The following is an 18,715-nucleotide window of genomic DNA, read 5'->3' as shown; positions in this document are numbered from 1 at the left end:
TAAATAACCTTGAAAAATGAATGGTCCATTGGTACTAAAATGATCAGATTTGTGCTGTACCTTCATCAAGTATTCAAAAAGCATTCGAGGCAGCCTGCAGTGAACTCAGATACACGGGGGTTGGGCTTAGGCATGGTGTCTCAAGGATGTCCCACCTCTGGACACTGAGGAATCGAACCAAGCACCTCTCATCTGTGAGTCGACCCCCCACCCTAACCCCGCTGCCCTGCCCCTCCACCCCCCCTCCAGCACTGTGCGGAGCGGCAGAACTCCCCCATGGTGTCCCCCACCTCCTCCCCCCTGAGCCAGCGCAGGAAGGCCCACGCCGCCGCCTCTGGGGGGGGCTGCTCCGACGTGGGCCTCTACGGGGTCCAGCACCTGGGCCTGCCCCCCGTACCCCCCCGCCTGGACCTGATCCAGAAGGGGGCCGGCCGCTCGCCCTCCGCCAGCCCCACCGCCTCGCCTAAGGTCTGTTCAGACGGTCTCTCTCTCTGTCTCTGTCTCTCTGTCTCTGTCTGTCTCTGTCTGTCTGACTCTCTCTCTCTCTCTCTCTCTCTCTCTCTCTCTCTCTCTCTCTCTCTCTCTCTCTCCTGCTCTCTCTTATGTCCCCCGGTCGCAGTGGTGGACAAACATAAACAGCTCTCTCTCTCTCCCTCTCTCTCTCTCTCTCTCTCTCTCTCTCTCTCTCTCTCTCTCTCTCTCTCTCTCTCTCTCTCTCTCTCTCTCTCTCTCTCTCTCTCTCTCTCTCTCTCTCTCTCTCTCTCTCCTGCTCTCTCTTATGTCCCCCGGTCGCAGTGGTGGACAAACATAAACAGCTGTCTCTCTCTCTCTCCCTCTTCCAGTCGTCTCCAGGCATGTCCAGGAAGCAGGACAAGCCCCTCCCCGCGCCTCCGCCCCCCCAGCGGGACCCGCCCCCGCCACCTCCCCCCGAGCGACCCCATCCCCACCCTTCCGAGTCCCGCCTCTCCTGGCTGGCCCCCTCCACCTCCTCTTCGTCCTCCTCCTGCTGCTGCCCTTCCTCCCTCTCCTCCCTCTCCTCCTCTTCCTCCTCCTCCCTCGGCCCCTCCAGTGACCCCCTGTCGCTCCCGTGCGACCCCCACAACAAGAGCGACGGGGGTGACCATTCCTGCTCTACCTCCTCCTCCGCCTCCTCCTCCTCCTCCTCCTCCTCCTCCTCCTTCGTCACCGCCGCCGTGGTCACGGCCCCAAAGCCCCCCTCCCACCTTGGCCTCAACGGCCGACCGCTGAGCTTCCCCTCGGGCTGCGGGAGCCGAGCACATCACAGGGCGGACCACCCGGGCCCCCCCGACGTCTCCAAGGTCTGTCTCTCCCCTCGCTCTTCCACTTCCTCTTCTGCTGCTGAGGTTGTTGTGTCCGTGTTCGCTTCGATGGACGCCGTGTTGTCTGGTGTTGCGAGTAGGCTTAGATGATACACTGTCCTCCATTTCAAAGAAAAATCTCTGCCCTTGTTTATCTATACAAGTGGGGAGATTTAAAGAGGGCCCCGGCCCATTCCCCATCGCCCACCCTCCCACCACCAGCCCCCCTCCCTGGCGAGTTTAGAACCGAGAAGCCATTTGTATTCGGTGTGTCGCGTCCACTTTGTACCGGAGCTGCAGTAGCCGCGGCTGACAGGTCTGACAAAGAGGAACAGAGAAGCTGTGCAAGGAGGGAGTTTTCAGTTTCAGCCACATTAGTCTGATGTCTGAGTTTCAGCTAATAATTTGGCTTTCAGTTCCTCCTCAAGGTGCTTTGCTCTTTAGGAGGCTAGGGTAATGCTGGAGTCATAAAACATGGCCTGCGAAGCCCTTTGAGACTCCAGTCGTGATTCAGGGCTACAAAAATAAAATGTACTCGACCGGCTCCGTATAATTAATACAGAATGGAAAAACAATGTTAGCCTAAAATCCATACCTGCTTTCTTTGACAAGGTTATTTGTTAGCGGTAAAACTCATAGCGGTTTGAGCTCTTGATAAAAACAAGGGGAGTGCGGCGGGGAATTCATGACCTTAATGTGAGGATAAAGTTAGTCTGCTACGCTAACTTTGCAACTCCAAAAAACATGCAAGAAAAAATAGAGAAATAACAGCCCGGCCGATTGTTAACCCCCTTGGCGGGCGTGGATTTGCTCTACCCGGGGAGGATTCCTGCTCCCAGGGGCTGCCAGACGCGCTCTGCTGACTAACACTGCAGCCCTCAGTCCCCCCTCTCCTGAATATGGATGCCGACGCGGATTAATGTTAATCTCTCGCGTGGAAAGAAAACCAAAGAAAAAAAATAACACGGGGCCCTATCTATCACACCTCAGCACTCCCCCCCCCCCCCCCCCCGCTCGCAGCGCCTTTCCCTCCCCCGTTCACTGTCTCTCTCTCCCTTTTTCTCTCTCTTTCGCCCTCGCTTTTGCTCTCTCTCTCTCTTACTCTCTCTCTCTCTCTCTCTCTCTCTCTCTCTCTCTCTCTCTCTCTCTCTCTCTCTCTCTCTCTCTCTCTCTCTCTCTCTCTCTCTCTCTCTCTCTCTCTCTCTCTCTCTCTCTCTCTCTCTCCCCCTCTCTCTCTCTCTCTCTCTCTCTCTCTCTCTCTCTCTTTTCTCTATTTTCCCTCTCTCTCTTTTCTCTATTTTCTCTCTCTCTCTTTTGCCCGCCCCCAAGGGGAGGCGTTGAGGCAATTAGAGGTGGATAAGTTTCTCTTAGTGTGTTTGGGGTTGTTTTTTGGTCATCTGGCATGTGAACGGCCAAACTAACTAACAATTTCGTAATTTCTGGGGAGAATTGTGTGAAGGCTGCTGACATTGTCTATTTTAGAATACATTTAACAAAAATAGACTTTGTTAATATAGCACTTATTGAAAAAAACTTCTACAAAGTGCTTCAACATGCAAGCGATTGAGCATGCATTCTTTTGATATATCTTTTGTCGATTATTGCACAATGTTAACATCAATCTCTTATTTTTACTGTCCTTTGTTATTCCTGTGATGGTCCACATTTGCCAGACAAGCAATTTGGGTGTTCTCTCCCTTTGTTTAAATGAATCTAGCCATACCATATAACTATATGGTACCTCTACTTTCTATATCAATAATAAAGTCTTCGGAGTGGACATCCTTTGTCCGGAAACCTTTTGTTTACAGGAAGTCTCAGTCCAAACAGATCAATACGTTTGTGCTCTAGTTCTCTTAAAGTACTTCTCTTTTCTCCAAAAATAATATACTAACATTTGTGTGTGTGTGTGTCTGTGTGGCCGAATGTGTGCGTGTCTGTTTGTGTGTGTGTGTGTGTGTGTGTGTGTGTCTGTGTGGCCGAATGTGTGCGTGTCTGTTTGTGTGTGTGTGTGTGTGTGTGTGTGGCTGAATGTGTGGTGTGTGTGTGTGTGTGTGTGTGTGTGTGTGTGTGTGTGTGTGTGTGTGTGTGTGTGTGTGTGTGTGTGTGTGTGTGTGTGTGTGTGTGTGCAGCATTTCCCCAATGGTTTCCAGATCAGCGATGACTACGACATTCTCCCCCCCAGACACTCGCCACCCACAAGCCATAAGTAAGTAAACACACACACAGACACACAAAAATTCACCACAACTCTCTCAGGGAGATAAACACACACACGCAGGCAGACGCACAGACACACAAACATATCCACCATGACAAATGCCCATATCTGCACATTCAGCACAACCTACACACACATATACATATTTATGTACGCACACACGCACATACTGACATTCAGACACGTGCACACGCACACAAAACACAGAGACGGGCCAGAAAGCAACAGTTCACGACTGTGGGGGCTTGTACATAAAGAATAATAGCAGGAAACCAGCTTGACTGTCTATCACCTTGAAGATGAATTGAAAAAGGTTTTTGCAAAAGGTCAGTGCTCAGTGCATGATTCAAGAACACAGTTTCCTCAACTGTTTTTCTCTGTGCCTAGAATTCATTAAAACCTCCAGAAATAGAACCACACAGGAAGATTTTTTACGTGGACAAAACAGCACATAAGGTTGTGTTTTCTGGCTCAGGAGTTATGTTTGTAGGTATTTATAAAACAACATTAATAATGTTTTTTTTTTTATGTGAATCATACATCTTCTCGAAACAAAAAGGAATATGATTGAAAGATACGAACCGGGGGATTTTGTGACCGCACACTCATAACGTTGCTCTTGGATTCTACAAATGCATTTCCTACCAAATGTATGTCTGGCATGCCTCGCTGGCTCGGAAGCCAGATGACACTTAATTTCACACTGGTCCCCATGACAGAACACGACCGCACGCTTGGACTTCCAGCATTTCCTCATGCCCTTGCGCACGGTTTTCCTCTCTTTTTTGTAATGTTGCATCAATACCAAGTAAAAGTGTTCATTGTATGATGCACAGAATAACTCTCACAGACAGGCCCACTGAAGGGCTAAGTCACCGGCAACTACCAATGTAGGCCATACTACTCTAGAAAGGTAAAGCAATGTGTGGCAAAAATTATATATATCTATATATATAGGGATAAATAATACAGAGAGTAACGATTGATAATATACCTGACAAAATAAACAGATCCAAAATACGATATATATGCAGTTCCAGTTTTCCCAAAAGTCAAAATTACACGCAATAATGGGGTGAGTATATGAATTATTAAAGTCCAGCGCCTGAATTATTCCGCCAATGGAGACCGCATGTTTGTCCAGCCCTTTTAGTTTGCCTGTGTTTCAGTTTGTTTTTGAGTATGCATGCTAGTGCAGGTCTGCTCAGTGAGCGAATGCAGCATCGAGGCACCGATGGAAGGAGCTGTTTAGAAAAAGAAAGAGGAAGAAAAGACGGGACTGGCTGTCTAACAGGCTTTTAGCCCCTGATGAATTAGATTATGTGTCGGCTGGTGTAGAGGATGCGAAGCAGAGAGGGAGGTCTGTCACTCGGCATTAGCTTATCAACCTTGGGGGGGGGGGGGGGGGGGTATTTTGGGTCGTTTCCAGGGCAATTTCATTAAACGTTGCCCCTGCCATCCCAAATTCAATGGGAGCTTCATTTGTTTTAAGTGGCCCTGTTAATTTCGCACCCTGATAAATATTAATAAATATATACTTTTTTTGTAAACAGTTTTTATGATAGTTAGTCAGGAGCTCATGAGTAACGAGCCACTATGTCTTGGGGTGGCAATTATTTGGAACACACAGAGCGTTGTAGCTAAACAAGCTATCTGCTGACTTGCACACACATGCTCTTCCATACCTGGGATACGTGCAGGTTCGTACACAGGAATGTATGCACACACGCACGCGCAAATACAAACACACACACGCACACGCTCACACCCACGCACCCCACAGGCGCTCTGATTCCTATTTTAGATTTTCTCTCCAGTGAGTCTTTAAAAGCTCTTGAGCTTTTATTCTCTCAGACGTTCTATCTTTCCTCTCTCTCTCTATCTGACTCTGACTCTCTCTCTCTCTCCGGGGGCGAAGCCAGAGCCAACAGTTGAGTAGATAGCAGCTTGGAAGTGTCTGAATAGAGAGTTGTGTTTTGTATTCCCTAAACATGTTCAGGCCCGGCTCGCTGGCGGCTGCTAGTCAAGGAGAGGTTGAGGGAGCGTCACAAAGAGTCAATGAGCTGGCATCACTGCTCAGATCAATATTCATGAAAACCCAAAAATCTAAACCCGGGGGCGAAAAATGTTCACGAGTTGCGCGGAGATCAAGGGAAACGGAACAATATCAAACGTCTCCGCGACAAACATAATAAACTAAGAACCTGTCTGGTGACCTGTCTTAACGGTCCTGTTCACTGTCACACCACAGACCCCAGAATCACTTCAGCAGAGGCGGGCTGGAGAGGGAGAGAGAGCGGGGCCCCCCGGAGAGGCCAGAGACGCTGTACCAGGTGCCCTCATCCAGCCTGTGTATCAGCCAAGCCCCTATCTGCATCTCCATATCGGCCCCAAGCAGGTAGGCTAGACCTCCGGGGAGGCCGTCTCCCACGCTGCACTCTGGGAGCAGGGGGTGGTGGAACCAGAAGGTTAAATGTGGTCATGGCCTGCGATGTGTGCTGCAACCTGGACCAGTTATTAGTCATTGTGTCGTTGTGGTGTGGAAGCAGCCACATCCTGGCGTGGAGCTTACTCCTCTCTTACTCCTCTCTTACTCCTCTCTTACTCCCCTCTTACTCCTCTCTTTCTCCTCTCTTACTCCTCTCTTACTCCTCTCTTACTCCTCTCTTACTCCTCTCTTTCTCCTCTCTTACTCCTCTCTTTCTCCTCTCTTACTCCTCTCTTACTCCTCTCTTACTCCTCTCTTTCTCCTCTCTTTCTCCTCTCTTACTCCTCTCTTACTCCTCTCTTTCTCCTCTCTTACTCCTCTCTTTCTCCTCTCTTACTCCTCTCTTACTCCTCCCTTACTTTCTCTTCTGTTCTCTCTCCTCTGCAGGCATGGGGAGAACGGGTCCCCGGAGCCCCCTTCCTCCTCCTCTTCCTCCTCCTCCTCTTCTTCTGAGGAGAGGAAGGTCAAGCCTCCAGAGCATGGTGAGTCCTCCTGCCGGTATATAACTGCTGTCATATACGTCTACCATCATGTACACATTCGTATACAATACTATGGACGTCTAGGGAAACACACCTTCAACTGTGCGTTTTCAAGTCGATAAGGCTCCTTCTTTCCTTCTTTCTATCTTTCTTTCATTCATTCTACCTTTCTTTCTTTTGTTCTGTCGGTATTTCTCTTTCAATTCGCTGACAATAGAACAGAAGTACAAGAAAGGAAACCAAAGAAGAGGGTTTTTGTTTGATAGACTGAAATGAGTGCCCGGTGATTCTAATTGCCTCTCAGTTCCCATTCAAGCAGCAGTCTCACTATTGCTTCACCGGTCTCCAGGTGGGCCCTTCGAGCTGGTCAGACCCCCGCCGCCGGCAGCAGCAGCAGCGGTTCATGCTGCCCCCTGCCCCCCACGGAACCTCAGAACCCCCTCAGACTATGACGTCCTGCTGGCCCCTCAAGGTACTGGATGTGGATGAGGATGGTGATGGTGTTAGTGGGGGTGAGGATGGTGATGGTGTTAGTGGGGGTGAGGATGGTGATGGTGTTAGTGGGGGTGAGGATGGTGATGGTGTTAGTGGGGGTGAGGATGATGATGAAGGTGTTGGTGAGGAGGATGGGGGTGAGGATGATGATGATGACGAGGGTGGTGATTGTGTGGGTAAGGATGATGTTGAAGATGACGATGAAGAGGAAAGTGCTGATGAGATTTAAATCAAGTGGCAAACTTTGCACGGCTTTAAGTGCGTGTCACAGTTGTGCACAAGCAAGTATCTCCTTTTTTTCACTGCTCGTTTGATCCGTCTCAGGCTACTTAACGTGCCTCATTAATTTTATTCACCACGGGGCGTTTTAATTAATTTTAATTTGCAACGTTCCCAAACGTCTTTAAAAAGGAAAAGGAAATCTGGTCTTGCCCTCTACCTCACCTCGCCCCCTCTCCCTCTCTATCCTCTCCTAACTCCCCCCGGTCGCAGCGGTCGAGGGTCACCTCAACGGCCGGCCCTCCCCCCAGTCCACCCCTCCCCCGCAGCCCCCGCCGCCCCCCCTCCGCCACAGCTGCACCGACCTGCCCTCCTCCGCCTCCTTCCCGGCTGTCACCCGGCCGCACCGCCCGGCGTCGGGCCACGAGCACCTGCTGTTGACCCCAGGTAACGGCACCACCAGCCCCCACCCACCTCAACACCACCCGCCTCGACACCACCACCTCAACACCACCCCCCACCACCTCAACACCACCCGCCACCTCAACACCACCCGCCTCGACACCACCACCTCAACACCACCCCCCACCACCTCAACACCACCCCCCACCACCTCCACAAAACCCGCCTCGACACCACCACCTCAACACCACCCCCCACCACCTCAACACCACCCCCCACCACCTCAACACCACCCACCTCCACACCACCACCTCCACACCACCCACCTCAACACCACCCACCTCAACACCACCCACCTCCACACCACCCACCTGAAAACACCACCCCCCACCACCTCAACACCACCTCAACACCACCACCTCAACACCACCCACCTCCACACCACCCACCTCCACACCACCTCCACACCACCTCCACACCACCCACCTCCACACCACCCACCACCTCAACACCATCCACTTCCATACCACCCACCTCCACACCACCCCCCACCACCTCCACACCACCCACCTCCACACCACCCACCTCTACACCACCCACCTCCACACCACCCACCTCTACACCACCCACCTCTACACCACCACCTCCACACCACCCACCTCTACACCACCACCTCCACACCACACACCTCTACACCACCCACCTCCACACCACCCCCCACCACCTCCACACCACCCACCTCTACACCACCCACCTCTACACCACCACCTCTACACCACCCACCTCTACACCACCACCTCCACACCACCCACCTCCACACCACCCACCTCTACACCACCCACCTCCACACCACCCACCTCCACACCACCCACCTCTACACCACCCACCTCTACACCACCCACCTCTACACCACCACCTCCACACCACCCACCTCCACACCACCACCTCTACACCACCCACCTCTACACCACCCACCTCTACACCACCCACCTCTACACCACCACCTCCACACCACCCACCTCTACACCACCCACCTCTACACCACCCACCTCTACACCACCCACCGCCACACCTAAAAGAACAATGCAGGCCGCGGCAAACAGGAAGACTTGTGATAGCGCCGCATGCGTCGGGAGATAAAGCGCTGCGTGTTCACCGCCGTCAGACCCCCGCTCGGCCTTCATCAGAGGACCATGTTTACCTCCCTGTGTCTGCTGCGCTGATTCCACCAGATCAGATTGGGTCTGCGCTCGTCTGCCGCTGCTACGTTTCCCCGGCCTCACTTCCCCGTCCGTCCCCATGAATCACGTTCTCCTTATCGTGTTGATATTTGATATCAACACAGTATGAGCGCTAGCCCCCCAGGGGGAGGACGGCAGAGGAGGCGCTGGGGGGGGGCGCTGACTGCATTGTCTGTTCGACGCGTGTTTTTCGATAGTGAGAGCGTGATGACACACACACACACACACACACACGGATGACACGTGATGACCTTTCAGAGGCGGTGCTGGACATGTTGAGCGGGGCGGCGCCCCTCCCCCCCCTTCGCAGGCAGGCGGTGGACCATGTCAAGTACCTCCCCAGGGAGGGCCTGGACCACCCACACCTGACCGCCGCACAAGGTAGGAGCGGAGAGCGGTCGGACTCTGGCTTCATGAGGGTTCAGTAGCGGCAGTGTTGGGAGAGAGCGAGGACCTGAGGGTGATTCCGGTTCACGGGAGAGCCTGTGATTAAATGGGGTTAGTTTTGGAACTCTGTGTTCCCTGTAGCCGCTCCAGGCAGTGTTAAAGGTCTAAAGGCCAGAGAGTAGAATTGAGTGGCAGCTAACAGAACAGACTTGAAATGGAATGGAACACTCAGAAGTATGTTTTAATTGGTGCATAATCCCATGAAAGTGAGAATTGCTTTGTTTTTCGTTAACCTTAGTTTGAGCCTTATTTTTAAGAAAATGTGTTTCGGGCTCAGAGTTGTAGTCAGGAGTTGGGCAGTGTTATCCCCATGGCTACGACCTATTTGTGGTTATTTTTTAGCACCGTCGTTGTGTCAGTTATAATGAGCGATGTTGCATTTGAAATGAGCCACACACCGTAGGGTTATACTACGTATCCCAGAAACATAACCCTCTCTGAAGCGGACATCAAAGTCAATGGAAATGTACAATTTTGGGTGGGTTCCCTGTTCGATAGTTAGACGTAGGCTTGCACTCTTTCGGGTAAAGTCAACACTGCGGAACGCCATGTTATCAAAGGCAACATATTCACGTACCGCGGCGCAAATAAGTATGGGCTTGTAGTGCCAACTGCATCCAGATGAATCTACCATACATACAACAGATAGCGATGATGATAGGTCTGTGAATGTAGTGCACCACTATGGATGCAAAAAGAGGACTGTGTTTGAGAAACGTAAATTGGCTGTTACCTCCGGCACGTCCTACTACATGCACAGTGTCCATTGTGACAAGGACAATGATGCCCCTACGGGATTGGATATTCGCAGGCTAAAAAGCTGTGAAAATCAACCTTGGTGCGATTAAAAATGAATGTCCTTTTTTCTCTAAATGGAAATGTGTGCACAGTCACATTCAGCTACATCATTAGTTATTATTTTATTGGTGTGGGAAACTAACCCGATGGGGGGGGGGATTCAGTTGGTTGCAATCTGCAACCTCAATACTAGTGGCAACAGCAATTTAAATCACTCAACCTTTAAGTATCAATTATCATTCTAGTTATATTAATAGAATTTTTTTTTTTTTTTATTACCGGTATTTATATTTGAGTATACAGTACTTCTGTGGGGACGGATAAAATGCAGATTCTCATGCCGGCCTGAGATGTAATATTACTGTTTGCGGGGGTGGGGGGGTTAGGATGGTCCAAACAATATTAGTTTTGTAGGGTCAATTATGAACCATAAAATGTATCCAGGTTCACAGGAAATCACAGTGAATCCACTTCAAAGTCACCCGGGATGGCATGCGATGGAATTGTTAATAAAGGGGAGCCGCGCATGGCGGACTTCAGAGCCCAGTGCGGGGCCCCCGCTGCCCGGCTCCGAGGGCCCCTAATGAATGTTGACCGAGCAGATAAAGCGCCCCAAGGTTACGGCTCCCACATATTAAACCAAGGAACTGCACGGGAAAAAAACGTTCCATTGCCGACGATGAATGACTGATGAGGGTTGAGGATAGTGTAGTTTCAGAATCCGACCTTAGATGAATATCTTGAGATGAATATCGATGATTTGGAGCGAACTAGCACAAATCAGTAACAAATGCGAACCACACTCGGCTGGCCGTGGTTAACTGTAATAAAACGTTAGGTTTCAGATCAACACCAAAATATGTTTTCTTCAGTAGGATACCTCTCTAAAAAAACAGCAAACAAGGCAGTTTAGGTTTGTTCCTCAGCCCAGGCTCTGTCTTGTCTGCCTAAGAGGTTCTGTATAAACCAGTAGTTTATACTGCTGGGCCCGAGATTACAGCTAGCCTAATGGCTAGGGGGGAGGGTGTTTGCCCTCCAGCCGAAAAGCACTGGGTCGATCCGCCTGTAGCCACCCCCCCCCCGCAGCCTCACCTGTGGGCATCCTCCAACAAGACCCCACTTAGCCCCCCTTGCCCTAAAGCAGCGAGGAGACTCTGAGCCGCTCTGGTGGATCAAAGGGTCCGCTCAGCTAACCAATAAACAGGTTTCCCCCCTCTGCTGTGTCCACGGCGCCACGTGTTCCCATTGCTCTTGGTTTGCTCTGCTTATTGTGACGTGATGACATCCTCTCCCCCCCCCCCCCTCCCCCCCCCCCCCCCCCCCCCCCTCCCTCCGTAGGGGCTCCGGACTTCCAGCAGGCGCCCGCCCGGCCCCCCAAGCCCTTCCCCCGCAAGGCCCCCCCGGCGCCGGAGGTCCCGCACGGGAAGTCTCACGCGGGGCACCACCCCCCGCCGCCGCTGCCCCCGCCCTCCTGCTCCTCCTCCTCCTCTTCGTCAGCGGCGGGGTGCGAGAGCGCCGACGCCAAGATCGCCCAGCTGATGGGGGAGGGGTACTCGTTCGAGGACGTGAAGCGGGCGCTGATGATCGCCCAGAACAAGGTGGAGGTGGCCCGGAACATTCTGCGAGAGTTCGCCCTGGTGGCACCCGGCTCCAAGTCTAGATGAACGGGCGGGGACCAACGTCTGGACACGCGTCTGGATGCACACACACACACACACACACACACACACACACACACACACACACACACACACACACACACACACACACACACACACACACACACACACACACATGAAAGCGCAGATGCACACACACGTGTAGGAGAGCACACACACACACACACACACACACACACACACAGAGGGAGAGGGGGAACGCGTTAAAGCTGTTGCCCCTTGGTTGAATACAAAACAAAAAGGGCTTCTGGAGCCGGGCTCGTTGGACGCAGGGAGGGTACGGCCGGCGGCCAGCGGTCAGCGGGCCGGGGGTCGGGACGGCGCTGACGATGACGGACTGCGGCACGGAGGTGGGGAAACCAGCGAGTGAGGCGCGACCACAGGAGGACCTTCTGCGCTGACAGACGGTGGACGGGGACGTGTTTTCTGTTGTTGCTTTGTGGGTTTTTCTTCAATATCTGTGAGAACGGACAGCGAGATTGATCACCAGGAAACGGCTGGCCGCGCGCACTGCCTTCGCTCTCACAAGGACAACTCTTTTGTTCAACATTTCACACACGCAGCCAATTACTGTTTTTTTGTAAATGTAAACACACGCGCGCCAGCGCGCACACACACACACACACACACACACATCTATACATATATATTTATGTGTGTATATATGTATGTGTGTATCTATAAGTAAGTATATGTGTATATATGTATATATATACATGTATATATATGTGTATATATGTATATTTATTAATATATATGTGTATATATATATATATGACTCCTTCTCGTTCCCCTGCTGCTGCCGCTACATTGATTCCTCGTGTAATAGTATTTCACCGGTTAAGTCATCATTTCTGCACTGAAAAGAAATATGCTAAATGTGTTCATGGCCTTCCGTTAATTATTAAATTCACGTCCAGCAGGGGGAGACAAACTCTTTTGCTTTAGTTTCCTTCGTCCCATCAAGGGCTAAGAGAAGGAGAACGGGGGACAGGGATAATGACAGAAAGAATGATAGAGAGAAAGAGAAAAATAGATGGAGGTGGAGAGCGAATGAGAGCCAAAGAGACTTTGGTTTTGAATGTATGTGTCAAAAGCTACGTGCCAGTGTGTGTGTGTGTGTGTGTGTGTGTGTGTGTGTGTGTGTGTGTGTGTGTGTGTGCGCGCGCATTCTATAAGCATTTGAGTGATGGGAGCGGAGCATAGCCATGGGACTGTTCATCCCTTAACTGCCAAAGGACGGTTCATTTGGAAATGTCAGGTTGGGTTCCCTGGATGCGCTGCGTCGCCGCAGGCTGCTAGGGCGTCGCTGTGCTATGCCATGCTATGTTGTTGTTGTCGTTGATGTTGTTGCTGTTGTTGTTGTGGTTGGGTTTGCTCCGGTGGACGGCAGAGGTGGCCACAGTGCATTAGGTACCGCTGGTTCTGCACCAGAAGCCGCTCAGCATGCACACGGAACCACGTTGGTGCAGCTATACCTTCAGTGGCTCTCCCAGTCTGGGTTTCCTCGAGGACCCTCATGCGTTTCATCGAGTCGTATTGCATCACTTAACATTTCCGCCATGGCATGGACTGAGGACTGGGGAACTCCCAATTGCATTAACTGACCCCACCGAAAAAAAACTTGAATTGTAGTTGTAGAGGTTATGTGCTACCTTTTTTTAATACATTTGAGCTGGATTCGTTGTATATATCGCCTTAATATCCAAATGGAAACAAGAGTTTCAAGACCCCTCTGTGAAACATTTGTGACCTCTACTGGGAGCGGGATCCACAGGTTGGGAAGCACTGGTTTAATGAATCTAGGATCTGTGTGATGGTGTGTGTGTGTGTGTGTGTGTGTGTGTGTGTGTGTGTGTGTGTGTGTGTGTGTGTGTGTGTGTGTGTGTGTGTGTGTGTGTGTGTGTGTTGGGTTCCTCCGATGACTGCAAATGCCTTCATTAATTAATTTTATTGGATAGGGGAAATCACATGGGTTGATCTGTCATTTTTCTAATATTTGAGAACAAACGACAAAACAGTGAGATCATAGATGGTTAAATATGTTTGTTCATTCAATACCAGGTGTGGCCATGTGCACACACGCACACACACAAACACACACACACACACACACACACACACACACACACACACACACACACACACACACACACACAAGCATCTTTTTAAACTGCTTTTGCTGTCGCCAGTTTAACATGCATCAGGCAATCCCGGACCACCTCTTCATAGTGGATGAATCCCTAGTGTGTCTCCCCTGGTGTGGTACCCTAATCTAATACATCTGACAATGATTGTGTTATGCTTGGGTTTTGTAAGATAGGGCTAATAACAAGTCTTTGCTGAAAGAATTGGACCCAACCCCCTCGGGTTGGATGGGCTATGGCAGCTTTTTAATTAGCACTACATACTTACAACTCCTCAATTCACTGTACATTTTCTTTGTTTTGGTATAATTGTGTTTTTCGCTGCTTTGCATATGTGAGGGCTTGTTTGAATCTTGTTTACCCTCTGTTGCCCCTGCATCGAGTATTTGTTTGTTTATATCATTGTTATATGAAGCAGCAATTTTAAAGGAGGATTTGAAAATGTCATATTTCCCTTTTTGGACGAAAAAAATAACAAAATGTTGGTGCAAACTTGCCTCTGTTCATAGCACCACCGAGCAAAACAGATATATTATTTTTTTCTGTCTCCGTTGTGCTGTCCTTTCAGTATTCAGAATGTGGCAGAAAATCTCCTCAGTGTGTCCCTTGATGTCATGATGTTGTGCACACCTTTTATTTACACCAGGCGTGGCACAGCCACTTTAAAGGACCCGTTCCAACGGCCAACGACAGCCCTCCCCGGTCTATACAGTTCTAGCATATTCCAAAGCTGAATCCATGTGGCATTCCATTTCAACTGAAAGCTTGACTTTGCACGGTGTCTCGATTTTCTTTGGATCCTTTCAGATTGAAAATATCTCTGTATCCACTGTCAGAAATTCCCCGTGGCGCATTCCTTTGAAATTGGTGTAAGTGGCCTTAAGATTGCAAAAAGGGCAGTTGTTACTTTTTTTTATAATTAGTTTTTTCTTAACGTTCTGTGGCAAAAAAAATACCCTAAACAAAAAACGGTGTCAAAATATGTAAAGTGTAACGTGCAATTAATTTATACATTCATGATGCCTTTTTTCTTAGTATGTTATTTCCATGGATACGAAATAAAAGAAAGTCATGTCTATTGGTTGTAATAGTCCATTTATGTGTGTGTGTGTGTGTGTGTGTGTGTGTGTGTGTGTGTGTGTGTGTGTGTGTCTGTGTGTGTGTGTGTGTGTGTGTGTGTGTGTGTGTGTGTTTGTGTGTGTGCATGCCACAGATCACGAAGCAATTTTCTCTCCACTGTGACTGTTAAAACTAGAGTGCAAGTGTTAAGTGTGCAGACACGTTTCGCTTGAGTTAACCTCGGTGCAAAAGACACGTCGTCCATCCTTTTCCACCAGTTGCCTCCTCATTTAACATCCGCTCATCTCATTACCTAGAGGTCAGGTTTAACATGATTATCCTCCTTCATTACATGTCCACGTCGTTTTTTGCATTTGTCATGAGAACCGTGTTCGTGTTGTTGCTGTTTATATTTGGTCTAAAATGTGCCTTCTGCGATGGAAGGGCTAATCTCTTACTGCTAATGCTGTCCTTGGGATGGAGTGGTACACAAATCAAACAAATAAAAGTTGCGTAATCCAATTTTGTTCTTCATTTTTTAGTAGCTGTCATTGTATGTGTTTGGAAGGATTTTTACAGCTTTATTCAACACGGTTTTGGCTGTCAAAACCTATACAAAGATTTCGACTTGTGAGAAGGAATATAAATTATTTAATTCATAATAATCCCTAATGCTTATGCAGCAATGTTTACAACGATATAATGCATGGCATGTGAACGCAACGCTTATGCAATAAAGATGATGGCTATCAGTGCATCGCAGTCAGACAATGAAGTGACTGCCTTAATAAAACATGTTGGCTGAGCATAAATGCGAAGGTGGATGATTAATTAGCTACAGTTCTGCGTGGGGAGCCGGAGCCTAACAGCTGGGGTTCGCAAGGTTCAGAGCAGTATTTCATTATTTACATCCTCGCTCTCACAAATATAGCAATAATATGGTGATTTAGAAATACCACATTTAAAAAGAACACCCCTGCAGGACTAGGCGTATCTCTAAAAGGGTGTTCTCGAGCTGCAATCAGCAATTTCTGTTTGGATTAAATTGTGATTTGATTGGGTCTCATGGTCCTCATTTTGATTAAATTGTGTTTGGATTGAGTCTCATGGATCCCATGCATTCAGAACCTTAGCAATTGCCAGCAGTCAAACAGTTATATGAGAACCATGAGACTCAATCAAAACACAATTTAATCAAAAGAAAGTTAGACGAGCAAAAATTGCTGATTGAGGCTTTAAGTGACGGTAAATCAATAGTTTGCTACCAGTACTGATGCCTTTCATTTTTGTACTGCAGGTAGGCCTACAGCATTACTTTTTAAAAGCCTCAAGAAAACATAATTTCTTGAGGCTGTGTTTTAAAACAGTACAATATGTGCAATCTTACAATCTGACGAAAAATAATTGCACACAGACATTTTTTTTTTTGTTGTTCAAAATGAACACTTTATTGACAACAACGGTAAAAAAAAAAGAAGTCAATATATACAATACTACGATGGCATTCTCGTCTCTTTTTTTTACCCTCTTTGGTTTCACTGCTGACCTGATTATTTAAAACTAGGAACAAACGGTATGAGAGGAAAACTAACTAGGCCGTGTTCATCCAGATCTCCAGTACACATATGACCACACCTCTTCCATTGTACAGGACAGATCTCAGTGTCACTCAAACCACAGATCCCAGTGCCTTTTGCTTACCATTCTCATGTTTTTTTTTCTCCCAAAATGGTCAGAGGTATACTCCTACTCTGAGGTTCAACTCTGAAGCCTTTTGACTTCACGGTTAATACCATGTAGCAAGAACGCAGCATGTAACATTATCTTACTCAGGACTGTGGTTGCAGACTAGCGTCATAGCATTGATTAACTCTTTTCTTGAGAACTGTTGTTCTTTGGTAGGCGAGTAGAACTGCATTCATTGCGCTGTGACCTCAACCAGGATGACATTGTTCGGTTATTCTAACAACTGCTTCTTTTGCTCTTGGTCTATCCTTCCGTGCCGTCCCCCCAAAAATACACATACTCTATCTTTGTATTTTTACTACATATTTCACTAACCCTAACCCTAACCCATCCTCATCCCTCTCTGACTGAACTGCCCTACCAAACAGTACCTTAGTAACACTTGGGGGGGGCTACATGACAAAATCTAAATCAACTGATAGAATTAAAAAACAACAGAACAAGAAAAACATGAACCTCAAAACTGCTTAGTGTAATGACTGGCAGAAATAAATATACCCTGGATAAAGGTCAGGGTATTCAGAAAGCTGGAGTGAAACGCACACAGTCAGTTATGCAGACGAAAGACTCTCAGTGAGAGGGTGGTATTAAGACACAGAAAGGGAAACCATGTTGACTGGATTTCAGGTCAGCATAAAAATCATTAACACTTCACAAGTCTAGGCGACCTTCGGTGTGTAGTCGCAAGGCTACGACTCATCTTTCAGTGTTTACAGTAGAGAAACGTAAGGGAAAATATTGCGAGCCAATCTTTGTAACGTCATATACTTATTATTTTTTTTCTCCTCACAGTCTTAAGTCTTTTTACGTGTTTTTTTTTTTACATTTTGTCCTTTTCACATTTAAACCCTCGGAGTAAAAAGGAAAGTAAAGTGAAGAAAAAAGCGAAGCGGCAATAGCAAATGCACAACGGTGCAACAAGTAATTGGTGCACAGGTCCATTGTGACGCTCCATCTCTGGGCCCCTGTGCGCGTTAACACACCGACACGAGTGCGACCGATGCCATTTACATACAAGGCAAAAAGAACCGGGCCTCCCGGGCCTGTCACTGCCAATGGCTCGTGATTGGCACTGAGTACTTTGTAGTATTCAATCCCAATAGTGCAATCCATTGTCAAACCCTTCAGCTCGTTTCTAAATTGCATCGGAAGGTGAGTCCGATGTGCTTTGAATACAACTGCTGCACGACACGTTACATTTTGAAAGAGTTTTGAACAAAACCATGTCAGATGAAGAGGGATTAAGGGGAGAGGGGAGGAGGTTAGTTGATAGCATGTCCTCCCGGTTATCCCCCTAGAAGGACTGAACGGGGATGATTGACTGACGTTCCACAGCCTACACACTTTAGAGAACAGCAGTGACACTGTGGTTCATCTCTCCACAATCAGATTCATATTATTCCTTTAATCCACACAAAAAAGACGCAAAAGAACAAAATATGCATGCTTATCCCAAATCACACAAATTATTAGGCTTTGGTACACAGGGGCCCTTACAAAACCAACAAGAAAAACAAAACAAGAAAATGTACATTCTTTGAAGGGGGAAGAAGAAAATAACAAATACTCTCTGTTTGCAAGCAACGTGACCTCGAAATAATGACAGAACTGAAAATTAAACACAAACAAAAGCATTCACCAGGAACACAGGAACATAACTTTACAGGAATACACATGGAGGGCAGCCACAGTGCAGACCTTTACACAGAGAGAGGCCGGGGGAGTAGTGATGGCGGGGGTGGAGGGGGGGAAGTGGTTAGGGGATCCAACAGCAGGTCTGAAGTGGTCGGGGCTTAGTGTAGCGTTGCTGTGTTATCATTGGCCGCTGCTGGCGTTCAGGCTGATGATGGGCGTCTACGGCAGCCAGTGAGGGTGAGGGAGTCTTCATTTTGGAAACTTGCTATGGTGTCTCTCGACCACGTTCTACGTGATGAAAACGAAGATGAATTAGTCGTGTCGCTGAATAGACTAG

At 48.5% G+C, this 18,715-nt stretch overlaps 2 protein-coding genes across 3 annotated transcripts in view; one reads left to right on the top strand and one right to left on the bottom strand.

Moving 5' to 3' along the window:
• cblb (Cbl proto-oncogene B, E3 ubiquitin protein ligase) overlaps positions 1 to 15,021 on the top strand; it is a 43,958-nt gene extending 28,937 nt beyond the window's left edge. Inside the window, exons 11-19 of one of the 2 annotated variants that reach the window (XM_030361550.1) lie at positions 250 to 468; positions 843 to 1,319; positions 3,452 to 3,528; positions 5,792 to 5,938; positions 6,416 to 6,510; positions 6,860 to 6,982; positions 7,498 to 7,671; positions 9,126 to 9,248; positions 11,451 to 15,021. In XM_030361550.1, the coding sequence (XP_030217410.1) occupies positions 250 to 468; positions 843 to 1,319; positions 3,452 to 3,528; positions 5,792 to 5,938; positions 6,416 to 6,510; positions 6,860 to 6,982; positions 7,498 to 7,671; positions 9,126 to 9,248; positions 11,451 to 11,776 (1,761 nt within the window). In that variant the 3' untranslated portion in view covers positions 11,777 to 15,021. The remainder of the gene's footprint in view (positions 1 to 249; positions 469 to 842; positions 1,320 to 3,451; positions 3,529 to 5,791; positions 5,939 to 6,415; positions 6,511 to 6,859; positions 6,983 to 7,497; positions 7,672 to 9,125; positions 9,249 to 11,450) is intronic. The other variant, XM_030361551.1, reaches the window with a different exon arrangement.
• A 2,530-nt stretch (positions 15,022 to 17,551) lies between these two features.
• alcama (activated leukocyte cell adhesion molecule a) overlaps positions 17,552 to 18,715 on the bottom strand; it is a 75,867-nt gene continuing 74,703 nt past the window's right edge. The window contains exon 16 of the mRNA XM_030361552.1: positions 17,552 to 18,666. The gene's annotated coding sequence lies outside the window, so the exon portion shown is untranslated. The remainder of the gene's footprint in view (positions 18,667 to 18,715) is intronic.

Source organism: Gadus morhua, chromosome 7, assembly GCF_902167405.1.
Source record: "Gadus morhua chromosome 7, gadMor3.0, whole genome shotgun sequence".
NCBI lineage: Eukaryota > Metazoa > Chordata > Actinopteri > Gadiformes > Gadidae > Gadus > Gadus morhua.
The sequence above is the reverse complement of the archived record's forward strand: the minus strand, read 5'-3'. Positions and strand labels throughout refer to the sequence as shown.